The sequence below is a fragment of the Lissotriton helveticus genome, chromosome 8 (genome assembly GCF_964261635.1).
Source record: "Lissotriton helveticus chromosome 8, aLisHel1.1, whole genome shotgun sequence".
In the NCBI taxonomy this organism is placed as follows: domain Eukaryota; kingdom Metazoa; phylum Chordata; class Amphibia; order Caudata; family Salamandridae; genus Lissotriton; species Lissotriton helveticus.
In genome coordinates, this window is record NC_136069.1 from 282,150,810 (window position 1) to 282,171,060 (window position 20,251).

At 46.5% G+C, this 20,251-nt stretch overlaps 1 protein-coding gene across 2 annotated transcripts in view; it reads right to left on the reverse strand.

The window, feature by feature from the left end:
• The window catches only part of NPAT (nuclear protein, coactivator of histone transcription), a 358,220-nt gene that overhangs the window by 12,149 nt on the left and 325,820 nt on the right, over nt 1-20,251 (reverse strand). For both annotated transcript variants that reach the window (XM_078657048.1, XM_078657050.1), the window contains exons 17-18: nt 15,345-15,405; nt 10,085-11,207 (exon numbers count right to left, since the gene is read on the reverse strand). In XM_078657048.1, the coding sequence (XP_078513174.1) occupies nt 10,085-11,207; nt 15,345-15,405 (1,184 nt within the window). The remainder of the gene's footprint in view (nt 1-10,084; nt 11,208-15,344; nt 15,406-20,251) is intronic.

Below are 20,251 nucleotides of genomic sequence, written 5' to 3' on the forward strand. Positions count from 1 at the left end.
TAACTTTGTGTGTGAATTGATTTTAAAAATTTCACTCTGTTCCTCACCTGCTAGCACCACTCATTTTGTATCTTAAACACCCGAGCAGCCGACCTGAACGCTGCCACGGGGTTAGAAATCGCCAGCACCACCATTAGCGAGCGAGCCTGTTCACAGGCCACGCCCACTTCCGGAGGCCACGCCCCCACCGCCCTTTTTCCGGTATAAAACCATGTGCAATCCCCGGACGCGCAGCGGACGGGCGCAGCGGGCGCGCCGTCAGCGCGCCGAAGGCGCGCCTAAGGCAAGCCCGTCCGGGCCCAGCCGGACCCAGGCCCAGGTACTCTGCCGGATTTGCCACATGATCGTCTGGTGTATACTAGGGATATGCTCTGGGCTTTTCAGCAGGAAAAAAATCAGGAGTGCCACTACATCAATACTGAAGGTAAACCCTTTATTAACTGTGCACGATGCAACCCAGTCGAACACTGCTCGCGAAAACCGGGACTGGAGTTTGGCCTCCTAAACTGCCGCTCCCTCCCGAAGCACACGCATGAAATCAACTTGTTGATACGGGATCACGACCTGGATGCTTTGTTTCTTACAGAAACCTGGCTCTCTGATAGCACGGACTCCGATATCGTCAGCACCCTACCCCCAGGTTATCTTATCCAAACCCTACATAGGCCAAAAAAGAGAGGAGGGGGGTTGGCAATCATTTACAGAGGACACCTGGTCTGTAGGACCAGTAATGCCAATGTCGAGGATTGTGAAAGCCTCCACTTTGCCCTTCAAATTTCCCCGGTACACTCCCTCTCGGGACTATTGATCTACCGCCCTCCGGGGACACTAGGGAACTTCCTCAACGCCCTGACTGATACGGTGTCTCAATTAGCATCCGCCGCCCCGAACTTCCTTCTAGTAGGCGATTTGAACATTCACCTTAACGATCCCGCAGACTCTTCTGCGTCGGATCTCCTTCAAGATCTTAGGTCATTTAACATCCGAATGACCAGCAACGAACCAACCCATGATAAGGGGCACCTATTAGACCCCGTCCTTACCAACATCATGGATATTACCTCGGGCCCCCCCATCCCTTACCCTTGGACAGATCACTTCCTAGTCCCTTTCTCTTGGCACCTAGTCACAACACCCCCTCAACCCCCGAAAATCCGTGTGACAGACCGACGCTGGCATAAGCTTGCACCAGCTGAATGGTCCAAGGTGCTCTCAGACTCCACACCCGTGCTCTCCATGGACCCGGTGGTGGCCGATGAACAATTTAATTCCTGGATCATATCCTCACTGGATAAACTCCTTCCCTATACCACCACTCTTAAACAAACGAAAAGAGTGACCCCTGCTCCCTGGTACACCCCAGCGCTCAAATCTCTACGACACGAATGTAAGAGAACTGAGCGCTCCTGGAGGAAGGATAAAACCAAAGAAAATAAGGATGGCTATCATACTGCACTACAAAATTATAAAACCGCCCTTCGGAACACCAAAAGTCTGTTCTTCCAAGAAAGAATAGAACACTCTGCTAGCTCCAGCAAGGAATCATTCACCATTTTAAAAGAACTCCTTAAAGTCCCCGTCCCCGGACCGATAGACCCACCAGATCCCAAGGCAGACAAGGAAAAATGCCACAAACTAGCAGACTTCTTCCAGGAAAAAATTCAAAATATCCTCAACTCCATCCCTGCTACAAATTTAAACGAGGAAAAAGAATCCAATAATCTGCCAACCCCCCCATGTCTCACCTCTTGGGGACAAGTGTCAACAGAAGAGGTTGAAAATACGCTGAATATAATTAAAAGCGGATCACCTAGGGACCCTGCCCCCTTACGGATTCTAAAAACAGTCGCACCCTCGATTGTGCTCCCTCTCACCCACCTTATCAACGCCTCGTTTCAACAGGGAGTTGTCCCACCAGGCTGGAAGGCGGCAGTGGTCAAAGCATTATTAAAAAAACCATCCCTTGACCCTGTCGACCTGGCAAATTACAGACCAATCTCCCTCCTCCCGGGAACGAGTAAGATCGCGGAAAAACTTGTGAACAGGAAACTTTCACAATTTTTGGAGAGCAATAACCGGCTTAAAAACTCCCAGACGGGATTCCGCCCTGGACAGGGCACTGACATCGCCCTCCTTATGGCAGTGGAGGAGGCCAGAGCACTTTTGGACGAAGGAGGATCAGTGGCAGTGATCCTCCTCGACCTTAGTGCGGCCTTCGACACCGTCAATCACCAGCTCCTAATTCACCGACTCAGGAGTGTAGGTGTTGAAGGGACCGCGCTTTCTTGGCTTTCGTCCTTTCTGAGTCACCGCTCTTTTCAAATTTGGGAGAATAACACCCGCTCCTCCGACACCCCCCTCCAATGTGGCGTGCCTCAGGGCTCCTCTCTGAGCCCTACTTTATTTAATATCTACATGTCCCCATTGGAGGAGGTTGTTATCCCGTTCGGAGTGAGCATCGTCAGCTACGCCGACGACACACAACTAGTGGTGTCCCTCTCTCATCCCAGGCAACAACCTGCGGATCTGTACAACTGTCTCTCGCAGATACAAGGATGGATGAATAAATCATCTTTGAAACTTAACGGTTCAAAGACTGATATTCTCCTCCTCGGCCAAAAGGGGCCCTCCTTGCTACCGAACATCTGGCCACCCTCTCTAGGTCCGCCCCCAGACCCTAAACCAGAGGTAAAAAGCTTGGGTATCTGGCTTGATAAAGACCTTTCATTTGCATCACAGGCAAAAAAGGTAGCCGGCACCTGCTTTGGGCTCCTCAGGTCAATGCGAAAGATTCTACCCCTACTCCCCCCCAAATCTCAAAAACTGCTGATTCAAGGCCTAATACTTTCTAGGCTTGATTTCAGTAACGCCATCTATCTGGGAGCACCGGAGGCTACCCTGAATAAATTACAAAGGGTCCAAAACGCAGCCGCCCGGATCCTTACTAACACATCGGTCAGAGCTTCAGCCAAACCAGCGCTAAAGCACCTCCATTGGCTCCCAGTAAGAGAGCGTGTTAAATTTAAGGCCCTCAGCCTGGCGCACAGATTGCTCCAAAACAAAGGCCCCCCAAGCCTACAAAAATTCATTAAGCCCTACAAAGCCCCCAGATCCCTTCGATCCGACCAGGAAAATTTCATCGTCATCCCCAGAGTCAAGAAAGCCCGAACGGGCGGTAGGCGCTTCTCGGTTCACACCGCACGCCTTTGGAACACCCTTCCTCTTGACTTAAGATCTGAACCCAACTACTTACGGTTCAGGAAGCGATTAAAAACACACCTCTTCCCCTAATCCCGTCTCAGGCCCCCCCCCTTTGCTGAACCTCAGGTGTATAGATCTTAGCGCTGGGATACTCATGGGTGACTACGCGCTCTATAAATTAAAATAATAATAATAATAATAATAATAATTCCAAATGGAGCGGAAAAATGTCAGACCTTGAAACACATGCTTGGACAGTACAATTTCTGAAATACTAAAAGAAGCATAGTGAAACTTCAAATCTTTGCACAGTGAAAAGCTATGCATAATCACCAAAGATGCTCAGAACATGCAGAGCAAATGCAGCTTTAATTAGGGATGGGGGAGCTTTAATTAGGGATGGGGGTAAACTCCGCTCCTTTGGTAGAGTTTGTGGAGTTTGGCCTACTCCACTTGGACAGCGGAGTTTGGCAAAAACTCTGCCAACCGCAACGTGGTGGACTCTTTTTTCAAGCACGTCATCAAAATACTTTATTCGGCATAAAACAATACCATAAAAAGTACAATAATAAAAAAGAACATCTCAGACATTTTAAAACCATGCTAAAAATCTATATACAAACAATTCATGAAATATGACTGGTTCATCACAAGGGTCCTCTCAAAGGGTTAGCATAAAGTGTCCTAGGTTAGAGTGGTTCATCAAGAAGTTCAATGACATGTTGCATTAAGAAATGACAAGATCAAAACACAAATGGATAATTCATGTGTACCAGAGGGATAACCTCCCATTCCCTAAATAACGGGTATTAAAAACAGAAACGTTTATCCCTCGCCTCTGCTAGGTCTGCATTTCACAGCCAGTCTTAAGAAATTTACTGTACAAAAAAGTGTAAGGGGCTCTGCAGACAATTTCAGAAACAGTAGGGCCACCTTTGCCTGTTTAAACCTGGCATTCTTTAAAATACCTTCTAAAAATAATCTCCTGGGGTAAGTATAGAAAGGGCATAATAAAACAAAGTGAAGCGTGTCCTGCGGAGACAGTTGGTCGCAGCCGCATGGACCCTTCATCTCTGGTTGCGTTGTGTACCCTGCAGGAACTGCCAGAATGTGGTGGAGCAAGTTTAGCCTGAAGCGGGTCATGAGAAATCTATCCTGGGAGTTGTGAATATGGGACAGATACGGTTCCATGCCCAGACACGACTTAGTTAGTTGGTGAATTCTCACCGATAGATTGGTCAGCTCCCTGTCTTCCCTTTTTGCTGCTGCTCTATTTACAAATTCTGTCTTAATGGGGCCCTTGTCCCGGTTTAACAGTTTTGTTGGATGGATAAAATATACGACATGGCCCAAGGCCGTCAGATTTTCCCTGACGTATTTGAGCCAGGGAATATTACAACCCCGGTCCCGGGCCATGCAGTCCGATATTATCTGCTTGCTTAACGCGGCCTCCGGATTTGTCCATATTTTAATCCAGCATATAAGGGGTTTCCATTGCAACCTGTCACTGATATGAACGAGACCCAATTCCTCGTGAGCAATGTAGGAAGATGTACTCTGGGGAAATTTCAGTACCCGTCTCAGATATTTATTTTCTTCTATTTGAAGCTTTTGTGGGTCGATAAAGCCCCAAACCTCACTGCCATATAAGACTTTAGCACAACTTACAGAGCTATACAAGTTCAATATTTGCTCCGGGGACCAACGGCCTAGCCTTTTTGCAAAATTCAGAATTGCCCCGGTGGAGCTAATTATTGTATTACATTTCTCGTCTGCAAGGGCTTTAAAACTAAGGCGGCTGTCAAATAACATCCCCAGGTATGAAAATGCCTTGACTTTTTCCAGTCTATGAGTGCCTATTGTGTAATTATTTTTCCTGGTTGGTAATTTTCCCATCTCCATGATGTATGATTTGGTGAGGTTCGGTGACAGATCTAGACTATCCATAAAACGGACAAAGCCGTCTATAAGGCACTGGAGTCCACGCGCAGTGCGAGCCAGAAGCACCGCGTCGTCCGCGTACACAGCAACACAGGAATCCCTCTCCTTCCTATCTGTGGACAGTCCACCCCTAAGGCTACCAGCGCTAGACCATTTATATATAAAGTAAATAGGAAGGGAGCAGCCCTGCCTCACTCCCCTTGAGCATGGAAAGGGGTTGGTGGTATTTCCCTCCTCGTCATATCTGACCTGGGCAGAGGTGTTCTGGTGCAATGCTCCTAGTATATTTACCAGTCCTTGATCGACTCCCATAGCCCTCAATAGTTCCCACAGTTTCTTCCGATTTACTCGATCAAATGCTGCCGTCAGATCCATGAAAGCCAAGTACACTGTTCCCTCACTAGCCACAGTGTACTTGGCTACCAGGAGATATAAATTGAGGCATTGATCTGAGGTAGAGCGAACATACTTGAACCCCTACTGGGTATCAGTAATAATATTGTGTTCTTCCGCCCAGTCCATTAATCAGTTAAGAATGGCCCTTCCTAAAACTTTCATCGTCACATCAATGAGTGAAATGGGCCGGTAACATTGTGGGCTATTTCTATGAATTTGTTAAATATGGGAACTATTGTGGCCGTAGACCAGGACGCTGGCATCCTTGTCTCCACTGCTGCGTTTATTACCCTGGTTAGTATGGGCGCCCAGAGTTCTTTCTGGCTCAAGAGGCGGTCTGGGGGGATCCCGTCAGTGCCCGTAGCCTTATTTCGTGTCAGCCCCTCAATCCCTGCCTTTATCTCTCCCAGGAAAAAGATTATCTGAGATGGACTCACTTTTTCTGCTTCTACTGTGATCAGATTAGCGGTACTGCCGTAAGTGAAGAGGCCCTGGTAGTGTCATGCCAGCTTAGGTTTATTTAAATTCTGGAAACATGGGACATTAATAACTTTCCAGAAAGCGGTCGAGTCCTTTGACTCGGCCGCTTCTCTCAGGTTATCCCAGGCCTGCTTCTGCAATGCGATCTTACGGCATTTCAGTGTCTTTTTGTACCTCGCCCTACAGCTTGACACCATCATCCTATCTTTGGGTACGGATTTTAGGGCTGACTTCAGTTCCCTAAGAGCGAGGGAGCATTCATGATCAAACCACCTGGGAGTGTTAGGATCCTTGTTCGTCTTTCTGCTCCTAAGCAGGCCGTCAATTTGTTGGGCGACGCCCTCAAATGCTTTGATCAGATCTGCCCCCTCCACTTCTAAATCCAGACACTATCAAACATAGTGTTCACTTTGTGCCAGTAAGGGTCTGTAAAATACTTCGCTATCGATGTTGACCCATCTTAGTCTTCTGCCCTGGTCGGTGGCTTTAATTAAACCACCAGCCACCCGTCGGCAGAGATAATTTGTCTAATTTGGGTCCCTAATAGACAGGACCAGAGGATTGTGGTCACAAAAAATGCTAACCTCTATGTTAAAACTTGTGATCCAGTACTTTAGCGTGTAAGTGACAAAAATATAATCAATAATGGAATCCCTTCCCCTACCTTTAAAGGTTGGGTTAACCGGGCTATTTTCCCCCACTCTGATCAGATCCATGGTGTGAGTGAGGGCGTGACTGCCCAGGACCTTGCTCAGCGCCCCTTCCTCCCTTGAGTGATTCAAGTGCCACCCCTCTGTCATTAGGCAAGCCGACCAACTTCCCCCGCTGATTTCTTAAGAAGGAACACGGGTGGCAATTAAAGTCGCCCGCTAATAACAGCTGAGAACTCATTGCCCCTTGCTCTTCTATTCCTGCCAGCCGGACCCCCAGTTCGGTTAGACATAAGAGGGGCTGTCCCACAGTGATGGCATTGTAGAAGTTAACAAGGGTTAAATTAAGGCCCTTGTTGCGGTACGTGATTCCCAACATACAATCCGAGACCCATCCCAAATCATCCCATCTTCCTTGTAGTAAATGTCAAAGTATTTGTAGAGCGCACTGCCACCAAGCGGTTTCCTGGCACTATTACTCATACCGCTGTGGAACCCTTCCTGGCTTTCCCTATGAAGTGTCCACTCCTGGGCACCCCCAGGGTGAAGCCAGGCATCCTAGCGCTGTTGGGGCCAGTGTGGAGGTTAAGCAAGCTATTGCCCAGAGTTGCAGCGTGGGGCCCATGATTAGAATAGGCACCGAGGCACGAATTGTCAGGTCCGAGGAAATTGAGCCCAAGACCCGCCGTGGCGGGAATTGAACCCTGGTCCCGGGCCAGAACTCTGCATCAGGGTCTGCCGCTCTAACCATTGAGCCACACTCCTCCACTCCTCCAGTCTCAGGTCGACATAAGTGGTCAGACCACCTTTTGCATGCCCCGAGGCTGCCTTACGTGCCGGAACAAAAAACATTTTGTATCCTTCTAAGGCCCGGACATTACTATGTACCTCCCATGTTTCTTGTAAGAAAATGATATGGTATTTCTTTATATAAGTTAACCAATTATTATTTTTAATTTTAGATGACAGACCCGCAGTATTCCAGAAGATTATTTTAATATCTCCCGACGTTGGGCTACCTGGACTATCGATTCTGGGGCAAATATACATTCTGGGGGGTTCACCCAGTTTTCCTGAATTTCCCACTGAGCCCCTCCAACTAGGCTCTTCGTCTCTCACGTTGAGGCTGGGATCGTCTAGCAATGTGGTACCTGACTCTCCTAGATCTCCTGGTTGGGGCAGGCCCTCCCGTGTAACGTCATTCTCAGATGACTACCCCCATGTCAGTCAGTCTATTTCTTTTAGGACTGAAGCGCTGTGAAGAGGTGCGTATCAGTTAGTTAGCAGGACTGTCCAGCCCTCCCATTGTGTTACAGCTAAGTTCCGCCTATAGTCACATTGCATATTCGTGCACGTCGTGTCCCTATAGAAAAAACCCAAGGGGAGGAATTTAATGCTAGACCCACCCTCACCCTGGGATGGACCCCTGCGTTGGTTGGAGAGAAGGTCTCTTACTAACTCTGGATGTCTTAAATTTAGTATCACGCAGTCACCAGGGAAACTCTTCCTACTGCTTCCAATCCAGGACACCCTCCTTGCCATTAAAATATGCCTATGGTGTGAGATATTGAAACCTGTGTTTTTACCCAGCCAATGAGCAGTCTTATTAATTAGATTTCGCGGGGTTTCTTCTCTATCGTCCCTACAAGCCGAAACCCCTGTCAGGACCACTGTGTAGGGGTATGAACCACAGCTGCTACCAGGTCTCCTTCCCCTATCCCTGCCCCATCAGTCGACAGAGATTGGGTCGGAGTGCCCCTCCGCCTCTTCTATGATGATCTGAGACTGGTTTAAATCGGTGGTGGGCGAATCAGTGGGATGTGTTGGTGAACCAGCCGCCTGTGCGATATGGGTTGCGTGAACTAGGGCACTAGTACTATTGCTGGAATTTGGTTTAGGTTGACCATGGGAAATCCCTATGTTTGGAGATTTACACCTAGCTATAGATCCCATGGATGATCGCTTATGATCTAAGATTGTGTCTAGCGATAGTCTCTTTTCTGTGAGCTGGATTTCATGAATTAACAGCGACTCCGCTCTTGTGAGAAAGGCGTCAAGAGTCCCCTTTACCCCACCTCCTACCGCAGCAGGTATCGCCTTTCGCTTACTCCTACTGGTGGATATTAAAAAATAAAAATCATAAATATACTTTATGAATTAGTTTAATCTTGTGTTACACTCTGTGGTGGTGCACTGAAATCTGGGGAGAACAGGACTAGGCCGGACGAGGCCCAAAGCAATGACCCATTTAAAATCAGGCTGATGGAAGCGGAATAAACAACTGCTATTCCGGTGTAGTTCTGACTCTTCGCCCCTAAGTGTCTGGCTGCCTTAAAATCATCCGACAGCCCTCCTGACTCTAGGTACTACAGTGCGGAACAGCTAAACGGTATATACAGACCAGTCCGCGATATTTCCTCCCAAAGTCTTCCAGTCCAACTGTGAAATGTTGCTCCGGCTGCAAATGCAAGGGGGGTGGCCCAGCCCAGCCTAGCCTCTTCCGGCCTTTGACGGCATAAGACGGGCCCGCCGCGCACCTGCACGCGTTCCGCGGGGCGGAAGCTGCTCTCTGCCTTTCAAGCGCCTCCTGGCGCTTGCTGCTGGCGTCAGCAGAGAGCGCCGCAGAAAGGGTGGTGGGACTTGTAGTCCTTGTCCCCCGAGCAGTGGCGGTAAGTTGCGGTCTCCCCGACCGTTATTGGCACAGGTTCAGCTTTGGCATGGCGAGTGATCAGAAAAGCAGCCCGTAAAGAACAAACGCTAGACCGCTTACCGGCGAGATTTCTCAATGCAGTCGGTCATGACAGGTCGCTACTGCTCGCATTGAGAAAGTTGTCACTTGCATCATGAAAGCTGCACTCTAGTAGAACATCTACTCACACAGAAGAAAGAAGCAGCGTCCTCTGGTGCACCGTGTGGTGCCGTTTGCAATGATTTTACAGGGTGGGACAAGTTACTGGCATACTGTATTTTTGAACAGAGCGTTGTTAAACGACAAGAAGATGAGTAGACTAAATAAACAGACGTGGAATAGGGAGGCTGTACTTTTGCAGACATCTCAACTATTTCCAGGTCTTTTAAAAAACATTATGCCTCAAATTACTAAAATCCCAAAACTCCCCTCACATTTGTAACCCATTAGTTTCATGCCTGCATTAACATCTCAATGTTCATTTACTTTAACCTGCTCCTCAATGAAGGCTTTAAATTCAACAGCTCCTCTTCCAATAGAATGACATTCAGGAGTGCCTCACATTTGTCTCAAATACAAAATGTTAATGCACTAGTTGTTCATTAGAACTCTGAGATGATGCTGCAGTTGATTACTAGAGAGTTCGCTAACAGACAAACACAAAACATGAGCAATAATGCAAGATTATTTCACAAAATAGCATTTAGCGTGTAGCATTCCCACTCACCTTTATTTTCTTCTTTTTCAGTGGTGTTGGTGGGCTCTGCGTGTCTTTTTTACTCAGTCTAGTTTGTCTTTCACATTCCTCAGTCTCTTCTAGTTTTCTTTTCTTAGTTGTGCTCCTTGACTTCATTTGCTGTGTGTTGTCTTTTAGAGGAGTGGCACTACCAGTGTTGGCAATAGACGCTCGAGACAGGATCATCAGGGTATGTGCAGCCATACTGACACTGTTCTCACTACCTGCTTCACTAGCTGGACTGCAGCCTTGTAGCTCTGGTGTAGCAGGGAGAAACAAGGCTCTAGGTGTCCCCATTTCCTCAGAGGAATTCTTACATGTTGGTGTCCTTACACTGTCCAATATCCCCACCCCAGAGCTAGGAGTCCGGGGAAGGGGTAAATCCCCGGAATCTGCTTGCCTGGGGGCCGGGCTACGCATCTGAATGTCATGCAGCATTTCTCCAGCCTGTTTACTCAGTGGACTGATTAGGTGAGATTTTCCTACCTCCTTCCGTGGATCAAGTGGACTTTTTCTGAGAATGTTGGGAAGAATTCCTTTTCGACTCATTTCTTTCACCAACGGCACAGTTTTGTCATAAAATGTACTGTGCTCCTGGCTGGCTGTTAGTTTTGGGGCTTCTTGCTTCTGTTGCTGCTCTTTACTCCCTTTCAATTTATTTTCTTTATTCGCTGAGGTTTTATCATGGATATCTAATGGTAATCCTGACTGTGCAACTTTCTGGCCAGTGTCCACATCTTTCACACTTGAATTAGCCACACGAGAGCCAGTCACACCAGACTGCGATCCATTGCTCTCAACCACAGGAGCGTTGCTATCCGCTTTATTACTGTCAGTTGATTGCATGATTTTAATGTACTGTGATGCTCCAACTGCAGCCTGCAGAGAATGCAACAAACTATCCGAACGTTCTTTATTTTGTGGCGTGGTGGGAGGTTTCAACACTTGGTCACTTGCCTTCTCGAGAGCAGAAGTACCCTCCTCAAAGCACAAAACTCTTCTGTGACTTCCAGTAACTTTTGTATTCGAATTTTGAGCACTGGGCGGTGCAAGAGAAATATCTTCTGGTTTTGTTTGTTCGTCTGAGGGCAGAACAGTGTCAGAAGATTCAGACCTACAAAAACAAATCCAGTAAACTTTAGCATCAACCTGAAAAGGACTAGACTGAGATGCGAACATGCTACTCAGAGGAAAGTAGTGCTTAGATCTCTAAAAATACAAACTCACATGCTGATACAATTCTTTCAGTAAGACATAAAATTATTGCAGTTAATCTACAACGTTACATGCTGTTGCATAACACTTTTGGCTGCAGAAATAGATCAGTGAAAAAAGATGCGATAACAATAGATGATAAATTAAGGCTTGTGCTATCCTTAGGGCATCCTTAAATGTATACAGTCATGTTTCTTATATATAACTAGTAACCACAGATAATGATGCTTGCTATGGAACATCATCCACCAGCATATTAGACAGAGGACCACTTAAATTTTAGAGGCAACAAAACCCTCAACCTGTTTTCTGAAGATTACCAAATCATTCTATCACTATAAAATAAACCATACTAAGCAGCTGTCCTGTTGGACCATCTCAATGACTAATACTGTGGTCTACAAATATAACAAACTCAATTATCTGTCCAGAGAGTCCCCATACCAAGATCATCCCAGTAATTCCATAGAATATGGTGTTACCCAGCATGGAGATACTAATGAGGCTTTTCCAACACCAAACTGCAATGGACTCAAGGTAACCTAATCAGACAGCAAGAACAAATACGATCTCATTCTTGCTACAGACCCTATGTTCTCTCAGAAACCAATTGGCATACCAGGATCGCTGTAAGGTGGAGGGTTCCCTAGCAGTGAGACTAGTCTGGCTACAAGCCCTGGCCTCCATCAGGCTCCTTAATTCCCAGGACTAAGCTGTGGTCAGTGTTGTGGAAACTGGGTCTACCGGAGGATTTACTGACCCTGGTTATGAGGTTGCATGAGGCGAATTTTGCCAGGATACAGTGGGGCAGTCAAGGGGAGGTCACTGCGGACTTCCCTGTTGAGCGAGGAGTTCGGCAGGGGTGTGCAATGGCCCCCTGCTCTTTTCCTTGTTTATCAATGGAGTAGTAGCTAGAATGCTGTCTTCTAATTTAGACGCTCCCTCGTTGGCGGACATTAAGGTCCCAATATTAATGTTCGCCGACGACACTCTTTATTTTATCAAAGACTCCGAGTGGCCTGCAGTGTGCCCTTAACATCTTTGAGGAATTTTGCATGGTCTTGAAGTTAACATGGCCAAAACCAAGTTAATGGTTTTTAACCCTCACCGTAATTTCCGTTCCAGGCTGACTATGAACCAGCGCCCCCTAGAGGTAGTTAAAGCTTTTACCTACCTAGGTATTTATATAACCAACGATCTCAAATGATCCCAGCATATTGATCTAGCAACATTAAGGCATAGACAATTAACTGGAGCCCTAAGGGCAGAACACAGAAAATCAAAAAATAAACCAATCATGCCAGCCCTACAGGTTTATGAGGCAAAAGCCCTTAACGTGGCCAAAAACAAGTTAATGGTTAATGGTTTTTACAAGCCCTTAACGTGGCCAAAACCAAGTTAATGGTTTTTAACCCTCACCGTAATTTCTGTTCCAGGCTGACTATGAACCAGCGCCCCCTAGAGGTAGTTAAAGCTTTTACCTACCTAGGTATTTATATAACCAACGATCTCAAATGATCCCAGCATATTGATCTAGCAACATTAAGGCATAGACAATTAACTGTAGCCCTAAGGGCAGAACACAGAAAATCAAAAAATAAACCAATCATGCCAGCCCTACAGGTTTATGAGGCAAAAGCCCTTGGCTCAGTACTATACGGGGCTGAGTTGTGGGGTTTTGAAAGCTCGATTCATTACGAAAACAATTTCTTCAGGACAATTACTGGTCTTCCCAAAAGTACCCCCCTTCTCCCCCTTAGATATGAGCTGGGAAGAAAGGCAGTGGTTTATTTGGCAATGCTTCGCCCGATATTGTATTGGAGACGACTCTGGACTACTCCAGAACTTAAGCATTATGCTGTAGGCTTTTTGGCCTTAATCAAGGGGGATGTTTTCCATAAGATCAAATGGCTAAAAGACCTTAGATCCTTGTTATGTTTGCTGGGTCTCCAAACCCTTTGGGATAACCCGCGAGGCGCACTTTTTCCTAGTAAAATTATTGTAAAGGAGCTGTATTGGGACTATGTGGCTGAGCGGGTCTGGAGAAATACTGACTCTAGATCTATGACAGGATGTTATCTGGAATCTAAAATCTCTCCTGACCATGAACTTTACTGGGACAAGATAACAAAGCCATGGGATAGGAAGCTTCTATGTCAAATGAGGATAGGTGCTCTTCCGCTCAGGTCCCTAACTGGCAGGTGGCGGGGTTCATCAAATATTTCCTGCCCCGCGTGTGGATCTGCAAAGGAGACCATTGGACACTTTCTATTCGCCTGTCAAGCCTATGCTATCCCTAGGCAAATTTGGTTAAAACATGCATGTAAAAACTTAGGTACTAGCAGTAGCATTGTAGCTCTGAGAATCATTTGCACTAGCTCTTGCTTGCCATTGGCTATAGCAGTAGCGAAATTTATGGGGTGGGCTTGGTCTATTAGGGAAAAATTGTTAGCTAAGTAACTGTTTACATTGGGATGGTTTTATTGAAGCTACCCGACGTAGTTTGTATTTTATATCTTATGTATATATATTTATGCTTTTTATGTAAAGCACTTGCTTTTATTTGTTGGAGGTAACCATTTAATACTGTTTTAATATTTTTGTATGCATTCTGCTTTTATGAGAAACGCTCGAATAAAGCCTCTTTGAATTGAATTCACCTATAACACACTCCCACACCCATGCAAACTTTGGGCTTCAGCGCCACTCGTCAAGGGATTTAATCCAGATGCAGGGCTTTTCAGACATATGCTAGAGAAAACGCATCCTGAGTCCTTATGTGTGAGATATGCAATCCCACCTATGCAGACTCTGAATCTAAGCCCCCACAGTGCTGTGATGAGTAGGCCCAAACCCAGCATATGTATGCCTTCTTGCCACACTGGTGCTGCAAGGTAGAGTGGTCAGTTATAAGGAAGTCTGTTTGGCTATCCAAAGAGGAGGTAACAGGGTTAGGAAACCCATCTCTGCGCCTAACAGAAACAAAAGACTTGGCAGCCTTCAAAGATAAGGGATTGTTGCATCTTCTACATGTACGCCCTTGGTAACGATACCAAAGAATAATGGCAAAATCTAAGCATGGAGGTCCTCTTCGTGCAGAGGCAATGCTGGAGAACCAAAGGCAGATGAAGGAAAAACAAATAGGCGAACCCCCCTCCCATTGCTACCCTCCTGAAACACTACACACTGGACTCAGCTAGTGGATAATCACCTTTGGGGTCCCGTAAGCTGTTGCCAATGTAAGAAGCTTCAAGCAATCTACCCTACATATTTCTTGCTGAAAGTCTTTAAGGTAATCTGTACCCCATAGGGAGCAGAGACTCCTAGGTAGATCATTCACGCCTACACTTCGACACACCAGGACTCATCTTTGCAGAATAAATCCTTTTTGTTTCTTGTGGTATCAGGACCTGATTGAAATTTTGATTGTGACACATTTTTATTTGTAATGCAGGCAAATATTCATATTTTTGGGCACTTACCCTATCTTTTTCAATGCTGGGCCTACTCTTGACTCCTGGATGTGGCACTTCTCCACTAATTAAGTCTAATTAAGAGAAAATGGATGTCCAAGTTTCAAGTAATGTGTGAGGCTGGGATGGATCTCAGTTGGGTTGAGAAAGATTCTCAAAATAAAGCCTAGGTTACTGCCATAAACCTGCAGTGCTCCTGAATTTTGTTGGTTTAGCCAAGAAGTCAGTTTCTCAGTGAATGAGTCTTCAAGATTTTGCCAAGGGGCCATCACTGTCTAGCAGAGTTTCTTTTCACTCAAGCTCACTAGCAAGCCTATGGTATATTTGGAAGTTGCATTACTTGGTGCCTCGTAAGAGATCCAATTAATTTATAAAAGATTTATAAAGAATCATGATTTCCATGTAAGTGTAATCTTTTGATTCAACTACAATTCTCTACAGGTAAACCTTGAAAATTCATGTTTACTTTACTACAATACTGCACACTAAAAAATGACATCAAAACAGGCAAAATAGCAATGTTCTATTAAAAAACAGAAACTGTTCGAAAATACTTTTCTAACCTTTGAGGTTGAAACAGTGGTGGATGATTTAAAGGGTCCTCTTTTCTTTTTGCCATACGTCCTAAAAATAAATAGGTGAAAAATATTATTTATCAAGATACAACACTGCAAATAATATATGCTTTGTAAGGAGAGAGTTCGGCATGGCTATTGAACACTGGAATCTAAAGTCTTTACATAAGTGACATCTTACCCTACGGCAGTCCGAATTCATGGCAACTACTTGGAGACAAACTTAACACTTAGGGCTGGTTTTAGGGCAGTGTGACTGGTGCAGCCGCACTGGTTGATGACCTAAGGGGGTGGGATGGGGGGCTATGTTCAGCAATAAATTACGATTTAAAAACACCATCAGCTGAGTTCCTCGTGAGTCCAGTGCTCAGGCAGCATTAAAAGTCCCTGTTTTGAAATAGTTAGCCTGCACTTTTTGCCTGAAAAATTATGTGGTATCAACTGAAAATGAACAGGGTTCCTACCAACCATGTCCCTTGTGCCAGAGCTCCTTCCCTAAAACTGTACCACAATTGGCACAACTTCAGACCCAGACCCCCCCAGTAATTCCTTAGTAATGGTACCTAGGGCATTAGTACTGAAGAGGAGGGTGGCATGAAAGACTGTGTAGACACCCCAGGTAAGGAACACATTGCTCCTTACCTGTCCTCCCCAGTAACGCCCCTAAATCTAGTATTTACGTACCACCCACAGAACCTGATATCAAATTTCTGATGACCTACGAAGCCTGGATATCACACCAGGAAGAAAGAAGGCCGCCAGTGATTGACTTGGCCCCAGCCCTACCGACTTGCATGCTGCTTTTCGCCCTTTGGTACATACGTTGACTCGTCCTGTAGGCCCAGCAACCTCCAAAGCCCTGGGAGGACTGCCTGCCTTCTATAAAGATTTAAAAACTCCAGTGGACAGCCACCTGTCCTAGAAGAAACCACTTTAAAACCGAAGAGCTCTGCCCTGAGGAACGGCCTGCGGACCCACCTCTGCACCCGGCCCAAGTCCAAATGTTCCACCGGTCCTGCACTGGTTCCCAGATATTCTGATCCATCGTGTACTGACCCCTGCCGGACTCCACCTCGACGTCTGCAGCCTCGGTGAGAATAACTCCCCCACATCCGTGACCTGCCCGGTAAGCTGTTCCCGTACAAAAGGACACTCCTGCACCCGAAGACCCTGGACCTTGGGGAGCTTGACCAATGGTGTCGACACGTCCACTAGCATCAGAACTTACTTGGACAGCTTTGGGTTTTCTTCGTTCAGCCTCTGGCCAGAGCCTGTAGCCTCTTTTCAAAACAGATCTCCCACACTGATTTGCACTGGGCACCCAAAACTGTGTTGACACTCTGCACCCGGCCGCCCCTGTGCCGCTGAGGGTGTAAGTATGGTGCTGACTTGTGCCCCCCGCTTGACTTAAGTATTTCTCATGAAAAACATACTTACCTTTAAAAGTACATCTTGGTCTTAAATAAACTCTGAAAGATGCCTATTTTTTATAAAATTGGTCTGGATCTCCCTTTTGGGTAGAGTGTCATTTATTGGTCATTGTGTTTATAACAAATGTCTTACACTCCTCTGTTTTAACCCTACGGCTGCTCGACCACACTACCACAATAGAGCACTTTGGGTTTACATTGAGCCCTTTACACTTATGGGGGAATCTCTGGACTCTTCGCATGATATAACCAATTATTAGTATATCATATGAAGTGCCAGCTTCCTACAGCTGTGAAGATGCAAGACTATCAGCATTGGAACCAGAGCTTCCGTCCAAAACACAGATTATAATAATAATATTAAAACTTATACAGTGCATGGCTGCCTTGAAACAAGGTGTCCCTGCGCTGGACTCCTGGCTCTTGTGATACGCACTCGCAACAATGGCAGATCAATTCGGTCTAAACAGCTTAGTTTTCAATCTCTTTCTAAAATGAAGTTCCGGAGGGGCCTGTCGCACAGATACAGCAGTGAGTTTTGACGCTAAAACAACGAAATGAGTTGCCATCCATGCACCCTCCTCTCACTCTCGGAATACACACCCTACTCGCCCCAGTTTATCGAAAATTCCTCAGAGAAGATAGGGTTGGATGAAATGCTGTATATACCAAGGACCATTGTTTGTCAAGGCCTTATAATAGTAACATAATGGTTTAAACCACTTCACTAAGAGCCAATGTAACTTGGCCAGTGAAGATCCCATGGAGACCCCCCTTCGGAAGATTAAGCAGCAGACAAGCCCGCTGCATTCTGCACTCGAAGTCGCATCATGTGAGGCTGTGACACCTAGATTTAACAAACTGTAGTAGACCAGCCTCGAAATAATCAAGGCCAAAATGAGCTAAAAGGTCAAACAAATGGAGGTGATCACAGCTGCCCTCGTCGATGGCACCTCCCAACTTCAGAACGATATTCGAGAACTGCAAACCTTCAGAAAATTTGCAGAAGACAAGCTGGATGATTAGGAGTGGCGCACCAGACGTAATAACGTTCAAATTATTGGGGTGCCGGAGAAAGAGGAGGGACAAGCAGCTGATCTCTTTGACGAGGATCTCATACTCAACCACCTACACCCTAAGGGCCTCTCCCAATTTTCTGTTGTTGAACGGGCCCACAGAGTGCCAGGGTGGTGCCTCCGCTCAAGTATGAAAATGCAGTCATTTCCTTTTTCCCTGACTTCACCCAAGCTGTAGTAAAACAGAGGCGATCCTTTGTTGTCTTCAAGAAGAAACTCAGAGATAAGGGACTGAAGTATGCGATGCTGTTTCCGGGTCGAGACAGATGGCAAGGCCTGGTTTTTTGATCATCCAGAGGCGGTGGCGGACTGGCTGGAGAGATAGGAAGGAACACAACGCTTGCTGACATTTCGCACTGTTTGGAACTCAGACTGTGACATAGTCCCGGACTTGGTGAGCTACGGATTTTGCTTCGCCCCCCTGGTCACAATTGAGTTATGAGGTGGTTGGTGGCAACTGAAGGGGCCCCATAGAACTTCGGCTGGTGGCGTTGTCTCATGTCTCCTGCCACTATTAACATTTGCGTCTGCCCCGTTTGAGGAATTAGATATTGCGTTGAGTTAAGGGTGGCTGGGCGGAAGGAAGGTAGCATCTTCCCCCACATTTAGCAACTGTTAATTTATAAGTTGGGCGACAGGCACTCTGCAAGTTGATTTCATGGGCAGTTTCAAGCCCAGAGTGCAAGGAAGCAGGGGGGGGGGTGTATTTGTTCCAGTTAAAAAGGCAACAACTGTTCTAATGCACATGAAGGTATGCTTACAAATTAACAGTTCTCATGGGTACACACTGGGATAAGAGTATAATGCTACTCAGCCTGAATGTTAATGGGCTGGGCGATAAGGTGGAATGTACGTTAGTCCTTCAATACCTCAAACGACACTCCCCAGATGTCTCAACTGGTAGGTAGCACCTGTAAAGCGCTCAACAAATGGGGGCATAGGCTGATGGCTCACTCCAGCTTCACTTCCGTCTCCAGGGGAGTCAATATCTTGCTTAAAAACTCCTTCCCCCTTCTCCATACAAGCTACACGCTCGCATGAGTGGGGCAGATATATCACTATCACGGGGCAGTGGGAGGGAAGCACTCTAACTCTAATGTCAGTCTATGCCCCGCCCGGACTACAGAGCCAAACGTTTGCAGAGCTAGGCACTCTCCCCCTCTCACTTCCTGAGGGTCTCCTGCTGGTGGGTGGGGACTTCAACGCAGTAGTCTCAGGCTCCTTAGATCGCTACCCCCGCGACATATGCCCCTCGTGTCAATGGATTCCTGACTTCCTGGAGGCCCTTGGCTTCGCAGATGTGTGGAGGGCATTCCATCCGGACAGAGTCCAGCATATCTTCTTGGGGGCGCATAATAGCCTGTCTCGACTCAACTACTTACTTAAACCAGCCTCTCAACTTACCCATGTGCATGAGGTTAAACACCTGGCGCAGGGCATCTCTGCTCATTCCACTGTGTGGGTTAGGTTGGTTGTTGGAAATTGCCCTTTTTGCAGGGTTATCCCTAAACTTTTTGCTTTTTCCTCCTATTTTTCCCTGACCTGTTTGTGTTAGTTTTAGGACCCTGGGCACTTTACCACTGCTATTCAGTGCTAAAGAGCATATGCTCTCTGTGTAAACTGTGTTATGGATTGGTGTTCCCATGATTGGCCTATTTGATTTATGTGTCAGTCCCTAGTAAAGTGCATTGCACGTGCCAGGGCCCATAAATCAAATGCTGTTGGTGGGCTGCAGCACTGGATTGTGCCACCCACGCAAACAGTCCGTGAAGTGTAACTCTGGCCTGCCATTTCAGAGCATGTGTGCAGCCTGGGGCTGCCATGTCGACTTGGCAAGTGCACACACTTGCAAGTCCCTAAACCTTCCCTTTTCTTCATGTGAGTCACCCCTAAAGGAGGGGCAGGGTGCATTGTATGTGAAAGGTAGGACATGCCCTGGTGTGTGTGGCATGTCCTGATAGTGAATTACAGCCTACTTCGTTTATCACTATTGCAAGGCTACCTGTTCCCCATAGGCCAGAGTGAGCAGTTTGATTATAACATCTTATAATCCTAACTGACCCAGGGAACATGGTAGAAATTAGAGTTTAGTATGCCTGAACTCAGAATGATAAAATACATCTTTTAGAGAAGTGGATTTTGAAAATACCACTTTTAGAAAGTGGGTATTTTCTGACCTAACGATCCAGCCTGACTCTGCTAGCTTGTGTATTGTCTGTCTGGTTTGCGAGTAGCAGGGGCTGGGGGAGACTCCAGGAGACAGGGTGAGTCAGCACAGGGCTGAATAGACCTATCTGCTTATAGATGGGTGGGAAGAGTAGCATCTGGGTCTGAATTGGGCTGTGCCTGCCTTCCACAATGCTGGCTCCACCTCCTGTTGTGCGTCTGA